This window comes from Monodelphis domestica, chromosome 6, assembly GCF_027887165.1.
Source record: "Monodelphis domestica isolate mMonDom1 chromosome 6, mMonDom1.pri, whole genome shotgun sequence".
Classification (NCBI taxonomy): Eukaryota; Metazoa; Chordata; class Mammalia; order Didelphimorphia; family Didelphidae; genus Monodelphis; species Monodelphis domestica.
In genome coordinates, this window is record NC_077232.1 from 188,064,279 (window position 1) to 188,083,847 (window position 19,569).

At 37.4% G+C, this 19,569-nt stretch overlaps 1 protein-coding gene across 1 annotated transcript in view; it reads left to right on the forward strand.

Moving 5' to 3' along the window:
• FHDC1 (FH2 domain containing 1) overlaps positions 1-19,569 on the forward strand; it is a 55,945-nt gene that overhangs the window by 22,795 nt on the left and 13,581 nt on the right. Inside the window, exons 3-9 of the mRNA XM_007496225.2 lie at positions 916-977; positions 1,777-1,879; positions 10,555-10,640; positions 10,746-10,846; positions 16,014-16,084; positions 16,178-16,285; positions 17,871-17,941. Coding sequence (XP_007496287.2) covers positions 916-977; positions 1,777-1,879; positions 10,555-10,640; positions 10,746-10,846; positions 16,014-16,084; positions 16,178-16,285; positions 17,871-17,941 — 602 coding nt within the window. The remainder of the gene's footprint in view (positions 1-915; positions 978-1,776; positions 1,880-10,554; positions 10,641-10,745; positions 10,847-16,013; positions 16,085-16,177; positions 16,286-17,870; positions 17,942-19,569) is intronic.

Genomic DNA, 19,569 nt, shown 5'->3' on the forward strand with positions numbered 1-19,569 from the left:
TCTTATTTGTAGCAAGTTTTCACTTTATTAAAAAGCAAATTTAAAAAATTGCTTGCCCTTTAAATTTATCTTCCTTCCCTTCTTCTGGATATTTACTTGTAGAGAAATGAATGATCCAAAAAAAAGTTCAATTTAGTCTGTTTTTCAATCTGATTAACCTTATCTAATTAATTATTCATGGTGATGCATTTGAATGCAAACCAGTGACTCTACCTCCAAGGAAAAATGTGGAGAAGTGAAGAAGCTAGAGTATTTAAAAATATTTCTATCTCAGGGAGACATACAAAACAGGCAGCAACTGAAGTTTGCATTTTGACAATATAGCAGAGTATCTGAAGAAAGAAATTGGTGTTCACATTTAATGCTGTGTGGGTTATGTTATTCCTAACCTTTTGAGAACTTCCCCAGTGACAAATGTGTTTGACTTAGAGATGCTTCTCCCCTTTCCCCTCCCTAAGTGTGCTTTTGGGCAAATATTTAGTTTTTAAATAAAAGCAAATTTAGTTTAACTGTTTTGGGGGGAAAGAGGACAAGAATGGAGGATTTCATGATAGTCCTTGAAACACTTAGAGACCATCCAGCTCTGTGAACCACCGAGCATTAGAAGCCTACACTGTTAGATTTAAGTCTCTCAGTTCAAGCCTTACTATCGCATAGCCTTAGCCATCTGTTTCTGAATTGTGGCTATTAATAGTGGGTAGACTGTATTGTTTCCAAGAAAAAACCACTTCCCCCTCCTTTTTTTAAAGAAATGGATAATCCTTCATATTGTAGAAGAAGGATGTCCAGCTTGTCAATCCTCAAACCTGGGAGTTGATAGCAATTCTCTTGAAAAACTGATTTTATGTTTGAAAGGTTTTATTTCCTTTTTTTTTTTGCAGATGTTCTAATAATCTTGTGGGTTTTCCCCTCTAGGTTTCTGTCTTGGATGCAAAACGGTGCATGAACATTGGAATATTTCTCAAGCAATTCAAAAAGTAAGCTCTTATGTTGGCATAGGTTGGATGTTGACCAAACTGCTATTATTAAGGAAAGTTTCAAACCCTGGGTGTGACAGAGAGATTAAATTTTAATGAGTTGAAAATGCCTTTCCTCTCCCTTAGCTTCTTGCTCCTCTTTTTAGATGGGGTATCTGATAATGCTCTGTGGGTATGTCACCCTCTGCAGTTGTAGCCCATGAAAAAAATAGGCTAGTGACTTCAGGTATAATAAGGAATATGTTGGACCTCTGCTTGGACCTCTGCGTGTTAGTAGGGTGGCAGGCATATTTATAGGTAGGTCTCCTTGTTTTTTAAGTGCAGGTTGAAATTGGGGAGGTGAAAATTTGTTAAATGCGAGAGAGCTCTCTAAAATGAAAATGAGTAGTCTTGAGACATTTCTTTATCTCCATCACCCTGACAAAAAAAAATGGAGTTTGGAGTAAAGAACACAAAGAAATTTTTACTGAATTTTCTTTTTTACCATAAGGGGAAAAAAAGGCCCATACCAGCTGTTGCTGCTTTGAGGTTCCCTGGGTGGCTGGTGGATTGTTTTCTGTGTAAAGGCAACATTGAACGTTGCATTAGAAAGAGTCACGCTGTTTCCCTGGCAATCAATGCTGCTGTTGGGAACATTTATACAAAATAGCTTGTTAAAATGGGGGAAGTTGTGGCCTTAGGAGTGTGTGTTTGATTTGAGCTGGGGAGAAGGGTGTTTGTGTCTTTCCTTTTCCCTGAATTGCAACTCCGTTTGGGACTAGCAAACACAAAATAGGATTTGATCCCCTGTCTTTTCAAGGTCTCCCCAGTCCATAGTAGAAGATATCCACCAAGGAAATGGTGAACATTATGGATCAGAAACCTTGCGAGAATTCCTTAAGCTTTTGCCGGAGTCAGAAGAGGTAAATTGGTTTGGGGAAGGGATGGGTTCAGAATTGGGGGCTGATTGTATTCATTCTCTCTCCTTTTAGTGTGGTGGAAGTGATTCTCAGTCCAAAAGGTCTCTGTTGTGATCACTCCATGGTGAGAACTTCCACTGTGTAGTGCCTGGTACATGGGAGGCACCCATTAAATGCTTGTTGATGATTAGTGCATATGTAGCCTGTCAGAAATCCACATTCCTCACCCATCGAAAGCAGACAATAGTTAAGATCCAGGATCATTATAGTATGACCCTTAGAATTCCTTTGACAGTCTCAAGACTTCACAAATTCTACTCTGACCACTGGGAATTCTAATTGTTAATATGCACTTAAAATGCCAATTTAACTAAGAAGATAGAAAAAAATATAAAAATAAAGAGGCTAGCTCTGGTTCATTATGATCTCCTTTGCCTCAATTATAATTTATTTTTTAAAGGTAGAGTGTACCTCAATCAGAAAGATGTGGGTTCAAGTCCCACACCTGGCATATTAGCTGTGCAAATTACTTACCCTCTTATGCCCTAATTAACTTTCTAAAATTCTTAAGCTCCAGAGAAGTCCCAACCTGTATGGATAAGTCTTCCTAAGGAGTTCCCTGCCTTAGTATAGTCACCAGCCTGATTTTGGTCCCCTCCAATTAAAACACTTTGGAAACTGAAGAAATAAAAGCCCCTCTACAAAATTGGCATGGAGCTATTTGTAAATAATCCACCAATCTAAATTCCTGAAAAGTGAAAAAAAAGGTCAGTGTAACTAACTGTTTAATGTGAGAAATAAAATTAATTTGATTCATTTTCAGAGTGCATTGAAGGAAGAGGGTAGAGTGAATTGACAAACTTCATGGAGTGGTTAGAAGTCCTATGGCAGAGGCTCAGGGTGATAGAGAAAGTCAAACTTTGCAAAATCTTCCCAAATGATGACATAACCTCTTTGTCTTTTTGTAGTATTAGCTCCAGGTAATTCATTCATGAACCCATTTATACCTTATACTGGGAACAGTGCAAAATCCTAGTTTAAAATATCAAGTTTAAGGATTTAATGAGTAAGTTGGCATTTTAAGGGCATCTTAACCCTCTCTAGTTCTCTTTGTACCTTAGAATTCCCAAATGTAAATTAAAGAGTAATTTCCATGAGCTAAGATTAAGTAATAAGACTTACTTAATATTTGTAAAGAGTCCTGAGGTTGTTAAAGGAACTCTAAAGGTGTCATTCTGTGATTTGTATGAGATCTTAAGTATTTTCTTCTTCCTTGTGAGGATTGTATGCAGATTTCTGTTATGATGCCTATTCTCCCATCTTCACTACATAGCCTTCCCAGGCCTGTTACATGAACTGCTGCTACCACAACCATCATTCAGAAGTGTTTGGCCATCCTTCTAAGTAAGGACTCTTTCTGATCTTCATTTGGCTGGGCCTTGAACTGTAGAGTGCAAGACAGATATATCCATCCCCTTGGCCATACTTGAAGCCTTTTCAATCAATTTAGAAAGTCTTTTGGAGACCTCAACATTACTACCACATTTCAGTGGGGAATCAGAGTAGAACTTGAGTTCAGGCATTAGTTTATAGGTATTATTTTGGGCAAAAAATAAAATAGGATTATTTTTAATCACTTGGCATTTCTTTGGGGGAAATCAGAGCTTTCCATAGGCTTTCCCCCCACAGTTGTATCATACATAGTTAGGACTAGGTTTGATATATCCATTCTATGATAGCTAACACATAGCTACGTGTTATGTGTTTAAAAAAAAAAGCACTTAATAAGTGCTTTCTCTGTTTCAAGCACTCCATATTAAGTGCTGGGGATACAAAAACAAGTGAGCAAAGCCATTTCTGCCCTCAAAGAGCCTACATTATCATAGAGAAAGATGACACATAAAGGAGATCTGGAGGTGGGGTACCAGAACAGTGGCATTGTATGGAGATTGCTGGGAAGTGGAGGGGTGCAGAGATAAGCAAAAAGTATAAATTGTTAAGTAGTGTTCAAATGTACTTCTGATACCACGTAAGCATGGGTATATCTCTCAATTTTTCTGAGCCTTGATTTCTAAATCTGCAGTCTTAGATGAGATGATGATACTTATGAAGTACTTTTCAAACTTTAAAAAGTATATAACTGCCAGTTGTTATAAATACTAGAGAGTCTGAAGGTACTAGGCATTTTAAGGAGGAAAGCAAAATGATTGTCAAAAACCTTTTATTTTAAAGATTATTCTTCTCCCCATAACACCATGAGGACTTTCAGAGTTTGTTTAGAATCTCAGGGCCATTGGATCTTTTAGATTTTGAATTGGCAGGGGCCTCAGAGGCCCGTTGTCTTCCAGGTGTTGAAGAAGTGAAATTACTTTTCCCAAGGCCATACTGGTCATAAGCATTAGAGACGGGATCTGACTCTGGACCTTTGACTCCAGAGTTGAGTCCCATTCTCATTTTAAGTGTTGGTTAGCCCATCCACGGGCCTTTGAGCAGCAACTTAGATGACTCTGAGATCAGCAGCAGCTGTTTGCATTGCTTTTCCTGGTGCATCAGCCTTTGACAGTCTGACTAGCCCTGTCACACTCCTCCTTGTTTACAGTACTGACTGTTGGTTCCAACTCACCACACCCTCTCCTCTCAAACTGGGAGCTTCCTTCATCAGGAACTCCCTGACAGTCAGTCAGTCAGTCCCTAGGCTGACTCCCCACACCTCCCCTCCTCTCTTGTCCCCTCCCTAAACAAGTCCAGCATTATCTCTTGTTGAAGGGAGTAGCAGTGAAAGGCTGGTGACTGACAGCCTGTGCAAGAACAAGTTTTTGTGGGTGGTGCTAGTCCTTGTGGCTTGTGGCACCACAGGACCTGAAGCTCATTGTCTCCTTCTTTCTCCTGAAGATTAGGGTCTATGGGAACTCTCAGTGCCAGGAAAGCTAGGGCAGAGGCTTGATTTGGAGGAAGTGGGTTAGGGAAGAGCCTAAGGAAGAAGCAGGGTCAAAAGGAGAAGCTGAAGAATGTATGAGGAACATGTTAGTGATGGAATGAACCATCATTTACTGGAGTAGTGAAATCTGTGTTCATTTGTGGAATAAGTAAGAGTGAGCTGACAGAGGCAATATAGCATATTAGAGAGGGCATAACTGGATTCAGATCTTGCCTTCCTAGCTGTGACTGCCTGGGCAAGTTGCTTAATCTCTCTGTAACTCAGTTTTTTCATCTGTAAAATGAAAGAGTTGGATTCAGTGGCCTTGAAAGCACCTTTCTGTATTAAACCTATTGTCCTCAGATTGAATTGTATAAGGTTTATGCCACAATTTGTATATATTCATTTGATCCTTTTATTTTTTTAGTAAGAATATAAATTTAATGATATCCATTTATTACATAGACCTGTATCATAAGTACTAAAGAAATATAGTTCTCCATGGTTGTCTCCAATGACCAGAGACAATCTGGAAGCTGAGTCAGCCAGCTTAACAAATAGAGTTTTAGGAACTCATTATTCAACCCTTCCTTGAATATCCCAAGACATCTTTAATTGGCAAACTGCTAATTGGTGGTTCATAAACTATCCAGCCATCCCCATACCAATATAATGGGGAACATGTACACAGGAAAAGACCTCTTCTCTCCTTCATTTATTAATCCAATTCTGCTTTAAAAAAAAAAAGAAGACCTTCCTTGAGATTTCCAAGGACCAAGAAAATACAAAAAAGCAGTAGTCTGTATGGAATCTCTGAAACACACCTCAAACACAAGAAATATGCAATAATTCTCCTGAATATACCAGAATTGATTTAAGGCCTTTCTCCTCTGGAGCCCTGCCTGATATAAGAATGAATACATGAAAAATAAATTTGGAAACTATTTATAAACTTATTATACTATGTGGAAAGGGAGCGATTAAGGAGAGAACAAGAACATTTTTACATATTCATACATACACCTTTATCTAGGCACAGAGATATCTATATATGTATGATATCTATATATCCAATGATGAAATATCATATATTTCATTTCAGTTTAAATAAAAAGCTCAATGAGATATAATACTTATTTTTAATCTTATATTTAATTTCCTATTTTAAACAAGTACATAATTTATATTTAGATACACATATCTACTCTGATTCCTTACTTTTTTTTTTTAACCCGTACCTTCTGTCTTGGAATCAATACTGTGATGTCAGAGTCAGGACTGCAAAAAAACTTTTTAGATTTACTTTTATTCACAGCTTAACACACCTCAAAATAAAAAGAAACATTTCCATCTACGTAGCAGAATTGAAGAGAACATTCATTATAGATGGAACTACAGGTCTCTATGATGTATTGCTTTTCTTTTGGGGTATTTGCTAAGACCACCTGTATTCTCAAAACTATTCTGCCTATCTGGACTTCTTCCTAATGGCCCTTTTCTCTGGTTTTCAAAAAGAAGATACTTTAGTGACCCCTTTTTTCTGTCTCAGCTCCGTGCCCCTTCTCTATCTCACCTAGTTCTCCATTTGAAAAGAAAAAGAAAACCCACATCCTTGTGACAAATATAAATAGTCCAAAAGAGGAGATATTTGAAGGCACATCCAGCCTATCTCTTGAAAGAAGTAGGAGCTTTACCAGTGTTACATAGTACACATTTTCAGATTTTTTTCAGTGTATCTGTCCATGGTGATGACTTCTTTTCCCTCCTCTCTAAAAAAATAGTTTGTCATAGGGGATGGTTCTTTGAAAAGGAGAGGTTTTCAAAGTTGCTGTTCTTTATGAGATTATCATTGTATAAATTGTTCTACTGATTCTCACTTTACTTTGGATCAATTCGTGCAGGTTTTCTCATTTTTCTCTGAAACCATGTTGTAGTTTTTTAGACTAATGTGGTAAGATTCCTTTACATTCATATGCTACAATTGTCTAGCCATTCTCCAATAGATAGGTATCCTTCCTTCATTTCTTTGCTATTTCAGAAAGAAACATTGTAAATATTTTGGGGCATATAGGATCTTTCATCTTTCTTTGATTTCTTTGGAGCATAGGCTTAGTAGGATCAAGTCACAGCTCCACCAACAATGCATTAGTGTCAGAGGCAGAGCTTGAGCCCAAGTGTTCTGAACTTCAAGGTTATTCCTCTATTCACTATGCTAGATTCATAGCTTAGGAAACTCAAACTTAGGGAGCTTAGATCACCTCTCATAGTCACAGAGCTGGTAGCTATCAGGGATTGGAGACTGGGATTCAGACTCAATTCTCTTTTGACCTTAACAGAGAAGTGGCTCGAATCAGCACTGACCCCTTTCCTTGCTTTTATATCTCACCTTTGTTATCAAAACACATTGGTATGGGGTAATTACAATTTTCTCCCTGTGCTGGAAAAATATAAGAAAAAAGAAAAAGAAAAAATGTTCTTTTCCTTCAACCTTTCCAAGGTGAAGAGCTGTGTTTTATTATTTGTTTCTCTTCTATCCAGTCTGCTAATCTTCCCTCAAATGAAGACAGAGTGAGAATGTAGGCTTTAGAACATGAAGGATGCATGGGTGGCCTTTGTATCCCACAGAAGGCTTTGTTCTTTGGGGAGAATGAAAGGGCTTTGTCATGACCCAGGGGCAAGGTCTAAGATTATTGCCTTTGATTCCTTTCTTTCACTATATCCCTCTGTTCCTGGTTTCCTGCTTGTTCCATGCCTACTCTGGCTAGCATGACTACATGGTCAACAGGACTACATGACTAGAAAGGAGGAAGAAAATCAGGGCTGAGTTGGGAAGCCAACTGTTTCCTCTTCTTTTCATTCCTTTTCATGCTCTACTCCTCCTAGAGGAATAGCAAGGGGAGACTGCAGGGTTTGGTGTGTCTCTGATTGGTGGGGAGTGGGAGGAGAGGAGACATTTCATAGGATAAGGGGAGAAAGATTCCTTTATTAAAGGATGCAAGAATCTAGGCTTCCATTTCCCCCTAAACTGAGCAGAGTTAAAAAAAAGATTGCAAGTTTGAGGATATATTTTGGGGGGAGTATATCTTATTAAAATTTATGACCAAAAAAGCCCCTTTCTCTTAGCTGACATAATGCTTAATGATGCTTAGTGAATGTTTCTTACTAAGTTGTGGGTCATGAATGTTATGGAATATTACTGTCCTTTAAGAAATGATGAATAGAATGAATATGGTGAAGCATGGGAAGACTTACATGAACTGATGTAAAATAAAGTTGATGAAACCAGTATAATCAAATATAAAATGCATGCAAGAACACAGATGAAAAAATTACATTTAAATGAATGTTGTGAAATTATAATGATCACACCTGGCTTCAAAGAAGACCTATGATGTGGTATCTTTCCTCCTCCTTTATCTATGAGTGTGGAACACTGCCTATATTAAAAATAATAATGATGACTCCTTGTCTTCTATCTTAGAATCAATACTAAGAATGGGTTCTAAGGTAGAAGAGCAATAAGGGCTAGGCAACTTGAGATTAAGTGACTTGTCCAGGGTCACATAGCTAAGAAGTGTCTGAGACCACATTTGAACCCAGGACCTCCCATCTCTTAGCCTGGCTTTCTATCCACTGAGCACCTAGGTGTCCTCACTGCATATATTTTCAGAATTTTTCAATACATTAGTTTTGCTGAGTTGCCCCCCCTTTCATTTTTTTTTATTCTTTAATTTAAGGGATGGTTTTCTGGGAGGGAGAGTAAAGAAAGAATATATTGGGAAATGTAGGTGATGTAAAAATAAAAGATAGCAATAAAATTTATTTTAAAAAAGATTTTTGATGGGAGTTAATCATAATTATAGACTTGTTCCCTGTAAACTTGATTCACTCTGATTCATGTGCCTCTCCTATTGCTATAGTGCCTTTTCTTCAGCTGTCACTGAGATTTTACTACAGTAGGGAACTTCCATTGAGGGAACTCACTCTACCAACACAGTTCAGCAGCAGCTTGAGGGGTAATCAGAGCCCTGGAGTGTGAAGTGATTTGCCTGGTGCTTCTCACTTATGTATCAAGAAGCTGTGGCTCATCCAACAAAGATGTCCAAGCTGTGTCTCATTTTTTGACATGGGGGTGGCCTAGGTAAATGAGGTTGAGAAAAAAGAGGTAGATATACAGAACACATTAGTGGCTAGACATGGAAGTCTTTTTTTTTTTAATTTTTTTTGGTTACAATACCCACTTTATTTCCCTCCCTCCACTCCACTCACCCTTTCTGTAGCCAATGCACAATTTCATTGGGTATTACATGTGTCCTTGATCAGAACCTATTTCCATGCTGTTGATGTTTGTACTAGGATGTACATTTAGAGTCTACATCCCCAACCATATTCCTTTGACCCATGGACATGGAAGTCTTGTAGATGCTCCATGTGCCCAAGTAGGATTGGAGATGGGTTTTGTATTGACAGGATCAAGAAACAGAACTATACAGAAAATTACTCTTGAATCACTTTCTTCCTGGCAATTAAGTGCTCAGGAGGAAATTCACCTTTTAGCCCACTGCAGGGAAAAAATGGTCTTTTCTTTCTTATATAAATTAACATGCATCTGGCTCAATTTAGGGTATAAATTTCATTTATTGTTCCAGAGAAATAGTTAGATTGAATATTTTCAAAATACTACATCTGTATTGTGTTAGGCTTTATTTAAAACCTTTAGAAGACAATTTATGCTGATACTCATTAGCTCCCAAATGAATTGCTTGGAAGGAGGAGTAAGAATTTGTAAAGTAGATTTTAAAAAATGAGAGAAAAGAATAATGTTTTGTTGGGGCCATGTGATAGCGTGGATGAACTGTTCATTTTCGTATTCTTAAATGTATGTATACAAGGAAGAGATTTTTTTTTTTACATTACACTCACTGTAGCAATGGTCTTACCAATGTTTTTGCCAACAAATCTTAGTAATCTAGTTAACTGAGTGTGTGTTAGGGAATGACACTTCTGTTGTCTAAGAGCCCTTCTGTGGAACCCTGCAGTCCATCTCATGCTGTTGGAGCATATATCTTCCAGAATGTGTTTTTTTCTTTTTTGGATAATTCTGGGAAGGACATTTTGAAGACCGTTTCAATTATTAGGTAGAATTTTCCATTTTTCCCCCCTCTTGCTTGGGAACTTCAGAATATACCAGTCCCTCCCCATAAAACTATTTATTATAGGAATTCGGTAGAATGAAGATGTTATATCTTATCCACGGATGGTTAGTTCCTAATATGTGAAAAAGTAACATAGTAGACATTTTATCTGTTGTTGGAATGATTTTTATCTTTCCTCCTCAAATGGTGATTTGCCCTTTCAGGATATTTCCTTCCATCTCAAGTCATCCTTTATCACTTCAAATAATTTAAATTGGACAATTGTTAAATGACTACCATGTGCCAGGCTTTGGGGGAGGTACCGGTGTAAGGAGTCCCTGCCCTCAAGGAGTTTATATTCTAGTTCCACGTGACACAGTCTAATGGTGCCAGATCCAGATGGTTTGTAGTTTCATGTATTTCTCTTTCAAATCTATAATCACATGAAAAATAAAATCTGTACAGGGCATGTCTGCCCATGAGCATAGAAACTCATCATCTGTACCCATTTCTGCTTTCATAATGGTTTTGCTTAGCTCTTTAAAATTAAAAAAAAAAATTCAGGCAGTGCTCAAGTTTTGACCATAAACTGTAATTTCTCTATTCTCCTCTCATTTGTCTTTTAGGTAAAGAAATTAAAAACATTTAGTGGAGATGCAGCCAAGCTGTCTCTGGCAGATTCCTTTATATATCTCCTAATTCAGGTGCCAAAGTAAGGATGGACTAGTTATTCTTTTCATAGTGAATTCTTTGATTCTTGACTGTTTTGTGTAAATGGCTTTCTTGTCTTGTCTTTTTTGTTGTTGTTGCCTCTTAGTTATTCACTTCGGATTGAAGCCATGGTGCTAAAGAAGGAATTTTTACCTTCATGTTCTTCTCTATGGGATGACATGTCCACGTTAAGAATGGCTACGAAGGGTAAGCGACTAATTCTATGGTTACAAATGTCTGTACTGTTTGTACTTGTACTTACTCAATTTAGCTTATTTTTTACTTATTTTAAATCCTTACCTTTTGTTTTGAATCAATACTGTGTTTTTGGTTCTAAGGCAGAGCTAGATAAGAGCTAGGCAATTGGGGTTAAGTGACTCGCCCAGGGTCACACAGCTAGGAAGTGTCTGAGGTCAGATTTGAACCCAGGTCCTCCTGACTATAGGCCTGGTACTCTAGCTACTGTGCTACCTAACTTCCCCTTAATTCAGTTTTACGAACACTTAGCTCAGTGCCAGGCACTAGGGACAAAGACAAAAATGAAAGAGTGCCTGCCTGCAAAGAACTCCTGTTGTTTTAGAGAAATCTCAAGAAAGAGCCATGGTTTTAGCATTATGGATCCTCCCTTCATCTCCAGGATATAGCCCCTTTGTGCCCTGCTAGACTGCTTCATGAATTGCTATTGCCAGAAAAATCCATGTCCTGGTGGCTCACCTTCTGGTGATAAGCTTTTCTGATTCTAGCCAACTCTTGGATGACAGATGCATTACTTATTGCCAGGTCAGTGGTGGAAATCTTTCCAGATTGGGCAGACCAGCAGGACTTGGGCATAGCTTGGAAGCTCAGGGTCACCTCCAAGCTCTGATAAGGAACTGAACTTGAGTGGAAGTTGGATGAAGTCCAATTGTTGATAATACCCTAAATGTGAAATGGATAAGGTCATAGGATCTTAGCACTTGAAAGGAGTTTAGAGAGCAAATAGTCTGGGGGTTCCTGAACTTGAGCTCTGTGAACTTGATTTAAAATTTTTAAAACTGTATTTCAGTATTATTGGCTTCTTTTGTAATCCTGTGGTTTTCCTTTTACATACTTAAAAACATGATTTTCAGAAGAGGTCCATAGGTTTCACCAGAATGCCAGAGTGCTCCATAACACATACAAAATGCCCAACACAAAACTTGATCTAGTCCACTTCTCTCATTTTGCAGATTAGGAAATGAAGATAAAGTACCTTTTCTAAGGGTCCAGGAAGTATATTTTTTAAAGGTTCTGTTGTTAAAGCTTTATTGAGGCCTTTTGTTTTTTATATCAACACAGTATGTTCTCTATATATCCTCCCCATTCCTCAATTTAACCTCCCTTGTATAAAGAAGAAAAACAGTTAAGTAAGAACAGTGGAGTCACAGTTGTGACAGCATTTACATCATCTCTGAGCCCTCCCCCCCTTTCCTACATAATCTTTCCTCCTTGACCAAGAATAGCTCATTACAAGCAGAGTTCAGTCATTCTTCATTTTTTCCTTTACATTATTGTAGTTATTATATATGGTCTTTTTCTGGATGGTCTTCACTTTTTGTCTTCACTTTTAGTTCATATATTTCAGTTTCTGCATATTTGTCTTTTTTTTAGCATGCAGTAACATTCTTTTACAAAATGGGGGTTCCTTTCAAATATGGGTGAGACTAGATAAGCAACGAGATTCTTTTCAGATAGTTCCTACAAAATTCTGTGATTCTGCCATTTCTATTGGATCTTCTAAATCTAAGATTGAAAGTGACTCTAGATGCTTTTTAGCCCAACCCTTTTTATTTTACTGGTGGGGAAGCTAAAACCCACAGAGGTTATGTGACTTGTTCAAGGTCAAACAGATGGCAACTACTTGAGGTTGAATTTGAATCTTCCTTGAGTCAGGAAGGCTCACCTTCCTCAGTTTCCCCATCTGTACAGTGAACCGGAGAAGGAAATGACAAACTACTCCAGTGTCTTTGCAAAAAAACAAAACAAAATCCTAAATGGAATCATAAATGGGAGTAAGATATGATTGAAAATGACTCAACAACAACCTATATAACTCTAGAGTTAGTACTCTATTCATATATGACATAATTTGTTATAATGATATTCATATGTATGGCCTCTATATTTTTTTGTGACCTTCCCCCCCCCCCCCCCCAATAAGTCCTGTTTGCTAGGATTACTTACCTAGCTTCTCGGAACCAGTATGTTGTATGAATCTATCTTTTTCTTTGTCTTTTCTTATTTTTCATTGAGTCGTGACCATATGGTGGTGTGAATAAACCACTGGGTTTGGAATCAGGAAGTACCGAGTTTGAATCCTACCTTAGACACTTACTAACTGTGTTACCCTTCAGTGAGTCAGCCTCAGTTTCTTCATCTATGAAATGGAGATAAAAATAGCTTATAGATTTCTTAGGAGGATTAAATGAGATAACATACTGGAAGTAGAGCACTTTGCAAATGTGAAAGTGCTCTATAGTTGTTAGCTATTATTTTGTTGACCATGAACTTTTCTGTAATTTATCAATGCCAACTAGATTTCCTCTTTGTCATCTTTGAGGTTTTTAGTTATTGTTTTATTTGAATTTGGATTTCCTGTTTGTTCACTATTCCCTGTTGCTGAGTTAATTTTTTTAGACCATTTATTTTACTTCTTAGAAGACTAAAAAATAAAAAATACTTTTTTTCTCATAAAATATTCTTTTCTTCTCTCTTTGCTATAGTAACACATGTAGCAACTTTTGAAGACTTTATGATTTTCATTTTGCATTAGTTAGAAGAGGTACTTTTCCCTTTTCATGTCTAGTAAGAATGTAGTTTAATATTATTTGCAAATTAGTGGGCATGGTGGAAACATCCCTTATCTGTTTTCTCTTAGAGAACTGGCCTACTTAGATAACATAATATAGGCCAAGATCCAAGTATAATTTAATTGAAAGTATTTCTAGTACTACCAGGCATAGAAGGAGAGAGTACAGATGCCACAATATTAGAGGTGATTCGCTACTCTTCAAATTGGAGCTTTTTCAGCTTTGTACATGCATTCAAATAAATAAAAGATAGATAATTTGTGGTTTTTATAGTACTCTTCATCTAACATTTAAGAAGTCATCTTGAAGACACGTACAGGAGATGGATTGCTTAGGGAAAAGGGTCATTTTGTTGTGGACATGAAATATATATCTTTTTGTTTTTAAAGAAACCACCATTTTGAAATGAAGGCAGAGTGTTGACAAGGTGGCCGTACTGTAAGCATAGTTCTTTGCAAATTATTTGCATGCTCTCTTGGCATGACTGGGGGGTGTGGGGAAAGCTTTTTGGAGCTCATTGGAAAAACAAAATACCACCTGCTTTTTAGTCCTTCCCATTCTTTTAGCCCAGTCTTAAAGTGAATGTGAGAAAGAAGAAAATTAAAGGAATAAAACCTAAAACACAAAGTTTATTGCTAGGACACATAGTCTTTACCCTCAGAACTTAAATCTTAAATGTAATACAGAAAGAGAGGATGTCATCTAACCCAGTTATTTTGCAATTGAGGAAATAGATTCCTTTAAAAAAAAACTTTACATTAAAAATTTTTTTAACAAGTATAATAAGCATTTCAATACACAAGGTAACAGCAAAAAAGAGGATTGTCCATGAAACCATGACTGTACAACTTTTTTTTTTAAGTATGTAATTTTAGCATGTAACTTTTAAAGCTAACCTGTTTGTGCTTCTGACCTTAGTTCTGTGTTTTTAAAAATTGCTAGTGATTATTTTTTTCTTTTGTGAGTGTCTGGGGAAGAATGCTATCTAGTGGTTTCACTGTTTCACTTTGGAAAACAAAAGGAAAAACATAGTCATAACAGATATAAATAATCAAGTAAAATAAATTTTCATATGGACCATTTATGTGTCTTTTTTTCTACATCCAAAATTCATCGTCTCTCTCTCTCTCTCTCTCTCTCTCTCTCTCTCTCTCTCTCTCTCTCTCTCTCTCTCTCTCTCTCAATAGCATTCTTTGTTATTTGTCCACGGAAATAATGCCTGGTTATTGCATTGAACAGAATTCCTAAGTCATTCAAAGTTTGTCCTTTATTATTATGTAATTCTTATGGTTCTGCTCATTTTATTCTGCATCAGTTCATACAAGTCATCTCAAGTTTTGTACCACTGTCTCTTCCTCATTTCATTACTTATCAGTATGACTCCATTACATTCATTTACCATAATTCAGCTAGTTCCCTGGTGATAGTAAGACACCCCTTTAGTTCCAGTTCTTCACTATAATTAAAAGTATTACCACATATGACCCCCTTTTCTCATTATTTGATATCTTAAGGTAAAAGAACTTATGCTATTTAGTACTTTTAGAGGTGAGAGGGCAGAGTTCCAAATTGATTCCAGAAAGGATAGTCCTTTCTGGCTTCCCTAACAGTGTAACAGGGTGGTGCCTGTTTTCCCATAGCCCCACTAGTATTTTTTGTTTTCCCTTTTTGGGGGTCATCTTTGACAATATTATGGGTATGAACCCATAGTTCAGATAGAATCTCATTGTTATTTTAATTTGTATTTCTCTAATTATTGAATCAGAGCATTTTTGAAGTATGGTTTTGTTTAAAAATATATTGTTCCTATTCTTATTGAGAGCTTGCATTTCTTCCTTCAAAAACTGCTGAATCCCCAAAGAATTAAGTGGCTTGCCTACAGTCTCCTGACTATTCTTGTGTTAGAGCTAAAGTTGGAACCTATGGTTTATTCTCATTGGATATTCCTTCAGCCAACAATGATCAGAGCCTCTGAGTTGTTTGTAAGAATCAGTCTTCAAGAGTTGCTTTACCAAAAACCTAGTAGCTAGCCTTCAGGTGATGACCCTGTCTATGCTCACCTGCATGGGTCCTTCACATGATAAACTCACAGACAATTGCCTGGCATGTACTTGAAACTCCAGAGGACCTATCAGAGCTTGTACTGCACTGGCATAGCTTTTGAGGACCCACTGTTATCTTGAAACCATGGCAAGGAACATGAGTATGCCAGGTGAGAATAACACATGGCCTTTGGCTTTATTCCTCTTGTACATTGTTTTCTCCTATTTGCAAACTTAGCTCATTGAGCTATTAATAGTGATCTCAAACAAATAGAGGAATATTTGCAATTGAAACTAAAGGGCCTGGTAGATTCCTCAGAGTGGCTGGGGGGTTGAACTTCTAATACCCAGGATAATGCTTTGTTTTGTCTATTTATCTGTGCTTTAATGCCCTCCTGGTTCAGTGTTCTCCTACAGTTTTGATACCAATATGATAAACATTGAGTAGGGATTAGGAATTAAATTTAAAACTCTTCAAGAGCTTCCTTCTGGTCCTCTTTACAGAGCTGATGTCCTGTGAGGAGTTACATTCTATCCTGCACTTGGTCCTCCAGGCTGGAAATATTATGAATGCGGTAAGGCCAATTCTAAATGGAAATGGAGCTTTCCCTTTTTGCTGGGGCAGCCTACAGGAGGTATATGCCTTTTCTCTTGATTGTCTCTTTTAGGGAGGTTATGCTGGCAATGCAGTGGGTTTCAAATTATCGTCTTTGCTCAAATTGGCTGACACGAAAGCAAACAAACCAGGGATGAATCTCCTCCACTTTGTGGCTCTGGTAGGTACAGCTATGTGGGGCGACTGTGAGGTAGATCAGCTAGATAAGGGGCCTTCCAGAGAAGCTCTTGTTTTTGTGGAATGAGGACTATTTCCCTGCAGCAGCTTTGTACACTGCCATATTAAGCAGTTGAAAACCCCATATTATGTGCCACTCCTGGAAACCTGGATCCTTCCCATCCTTTACCCAATTAAATATCCTTAAAAAGGTGAGGGACATTTTCTGATGTCAGATAGAAACATTTTAGCCTAGTAAATCAGATTGTCATGCATTTGATAATCTTCGCCAGAGAGGGTTAAGGTAGACCCTATGCCCTATTTTTTAAAATAACATTTTATTCTTGCCTTTTATTTTTAAATCAAGGCCATTTCTTCATAACCCTTTATTTCCCCTAATAAACAGATTCATCTGATCAGAGAAAAACATTCACTAAAAATAAACTGACATAGTGACTGCCTGTGGTATAGTTGATGCTGCATTTTGCATCCTTTCTCTATTTTGTAAAGAGAGGGGTCTTGTTATTACCAGTATTCTTTATCCATTTGTTGACCAGGCAGTTAGGTGGCTCTTTGGCTCACTGTTGCTGGAGTCAGGAATACCCAAGTTCAAATTCAGGTGCTTACTAGCTATGTGACCCTGGGCAAATCACCTGGCCCTTTTTGCCTCAGTTTCCTCATCTATAAAATGAACTGGAGAAGGAAATGGCAAGTCTTTGCTAAGAAAATCCAAATGGGGTCATGAAGAAATGACTGTACAATAATACATAACCTAGGAATAACTGATTGAAAAATGAAGGATTTATCCCAAATACCAGGGCCTTTTTCCATTTGTTTTTCTGCTGCCAAATAATCTATTTGCCTCCTTTTTCTTATGGATTTGAACTAGTTTTGATGTCACAAACACAAGTTTCCTTTTCAGAGGACAATAATAATAATTCATTTTAGCAACATTCTTGCTTGAAAAGCTCATTTTCAAGGCTTCTTTTAACCACAAATGATTTGTTTCTGTCAGAGTTCTCTTGTTTCTCTTTCCCACTGACATAATTGGGATGGGTCTCTGCCCATGTACGGTGAAGTTTCATTAGTCAGGAATTGTTCCCCTCCCACCTCCACTCCTCCTATCCTCCAAATAGGCACAGAATCTAAACACTGCCATGGCATGTACCTTCTGATTCAGCTCAGCCTGCGAACTGCTTAAACTGCTGCCAGATGCCTTGATCATTTCAAGGCAAACATTCAGGTATGGGTGGCATTCAGGCAGGAAATATTGGATTCTCTTAGACACAATGGACCCTGCTCAACTGTTCCCACCTCCTCCCATTCAGCTCTAGGGCCAAGGAATTGTATCCCATGGCAGGATAAGGTGCTGATTGCTCTGGGAAGTGATAATTTATTTTGAAACTTAAGGCGTCTGGTAAATCCTGCTAAGAATATCATAGTTAACCTTCTCAGCAGAGTCTACAGCAAGAAGGGAACTGTGCTTAAGTTTTAAGGTCCCTTTCAAGCACTTACAAAAAAATCCCTTTTAGATGGTCTCTTTTAATGTTATGTCTATAAAGAGAAGAAATTATTTTTTCTTCTTCTAGGAAGCCCAAAAGAAAGATGCTGTTCTTCTGAACTTTTCTGAAAAATTGCGTCATGTTCAGGTTGCTGCCAGGTAAGCAAGAGAAATGGGGAGATTCTAGGAAGAATTTGGGAATTTTTTAAATGAAATAATGAAACAGATTCCCAGTTTTTAGCCTGAAGTTCAAAATCTTCTAAAACACTTCTCTTATCTAAAACACTTCTCTTATATAGCTTTTAGACCTTTGATTGGCCTATGGAGGTATATTTCCTTGGTCGTGCCCCCCTCCCCAAATAATCAATGTTGAAAAATTTGGAGATTTTTTAAAGAGTTTTTTAAAATAAGAAACCATGATCAGTTTTAAAATCGGATTTAAGGAAAAAAAGTGGATTAAGAACTTTAAATCCCTCCACACCCAACGAGAGCTCAGACTACCTCACTCTACTTCTATTGTAATAACTTTTGATAGCAACTTGGTGTGACACAGGGTTTGAGATCCAGAAAAATCTAGGACTGAATCCCTTTCTACTATGCTACAGCATTTAAAATATTACATTTCAAATTTGATTTTCTGAAAGAAATTTGTGGAAAAATTTTTTCTATGATTAATAAAAAAGTGTCACAAAGAAAATATGTAAAAGAAAGATTCAGTATCAAATTCAGGAATTAGCTTTAGGTTATAGTTCTAGGGCAGTGCTGGTGAACCTTTTAGAGGTCATTTGCCCAAACTGAACCTTCAAGCTGCCTGTGAGTCCCCAGAATTACCCCAGAGAGTGGGAGAAGGAAGTTCTCACATTAGTCTACTAGACAGAGGGGCAGGGCATGCAAAAAATTGGTGGAGATGGGGGATGGAGAGCTCCCTCCAGCATGCTGCCAATACAACTCTAGGGTGAAGGATACCAGAGAATTATCTTATAGAAAGGATCCCATCCTATGTCTTGATGATGGAAAGAAATCTGTGAAGATATTGACTTACAATTAATAGAATTAGTTAGAAAAGTAAGATGTAAAGCTTCTAATGAATGAAGCAGTGTTATTAGCAAAATTTAGAAACTTTAAAAGGTCAGTGTTGACTAATAGTACAGATGATTAAGATGAAGGCAGGATACTTGAGTTTCAACATGATTAGAGTTGACAGTAGGAGGGGAAATAGCCCTCTAATGAATTGGCTAATTTAGCCTCTTTGTCAGGACATTAGCACTCTTCATATAACTTGCAGATGGCTAAAAGCCACTCATCCAGCTATATTAAACTTATTAACAGTTTTCAATATTTATGAATTAATGATTAATTTGCTATGGGACAGGACTCTGAAATGAGTCCAGATCCAGTTATGGGCATTTAATAGCTGTGTGACCCTGTAGAGAAATTATTATACCTCTCTGATCCTTAGTTTTCTTGTCTGTAAAATGAGCACAATTTATATCATCTACTTCACAGAGTTGTTCTGAGCAAGAAAGTGCTTTTTAGTCCCTAAACGGCTATGAAAATATTAGCTGTCAACATTATTACCTCTTGTTGGAACTAGCATGTGGCTCCTTTCTCTTCAGAATGCCATTTTTGGTGTAGGAAGTACCAGACTACCCTGTCTCCTATTTCTCAGCATTAGGGTTGGGTTTTTTTGTTTGCTTTTAATGACTAGAAGAAAGCAGGAAGATTTCTCTGTCTCTCTGTTTGTCTGTCTGCCTCTGCCTGTCTGTACTCTGTTCTCTCATCCCAAC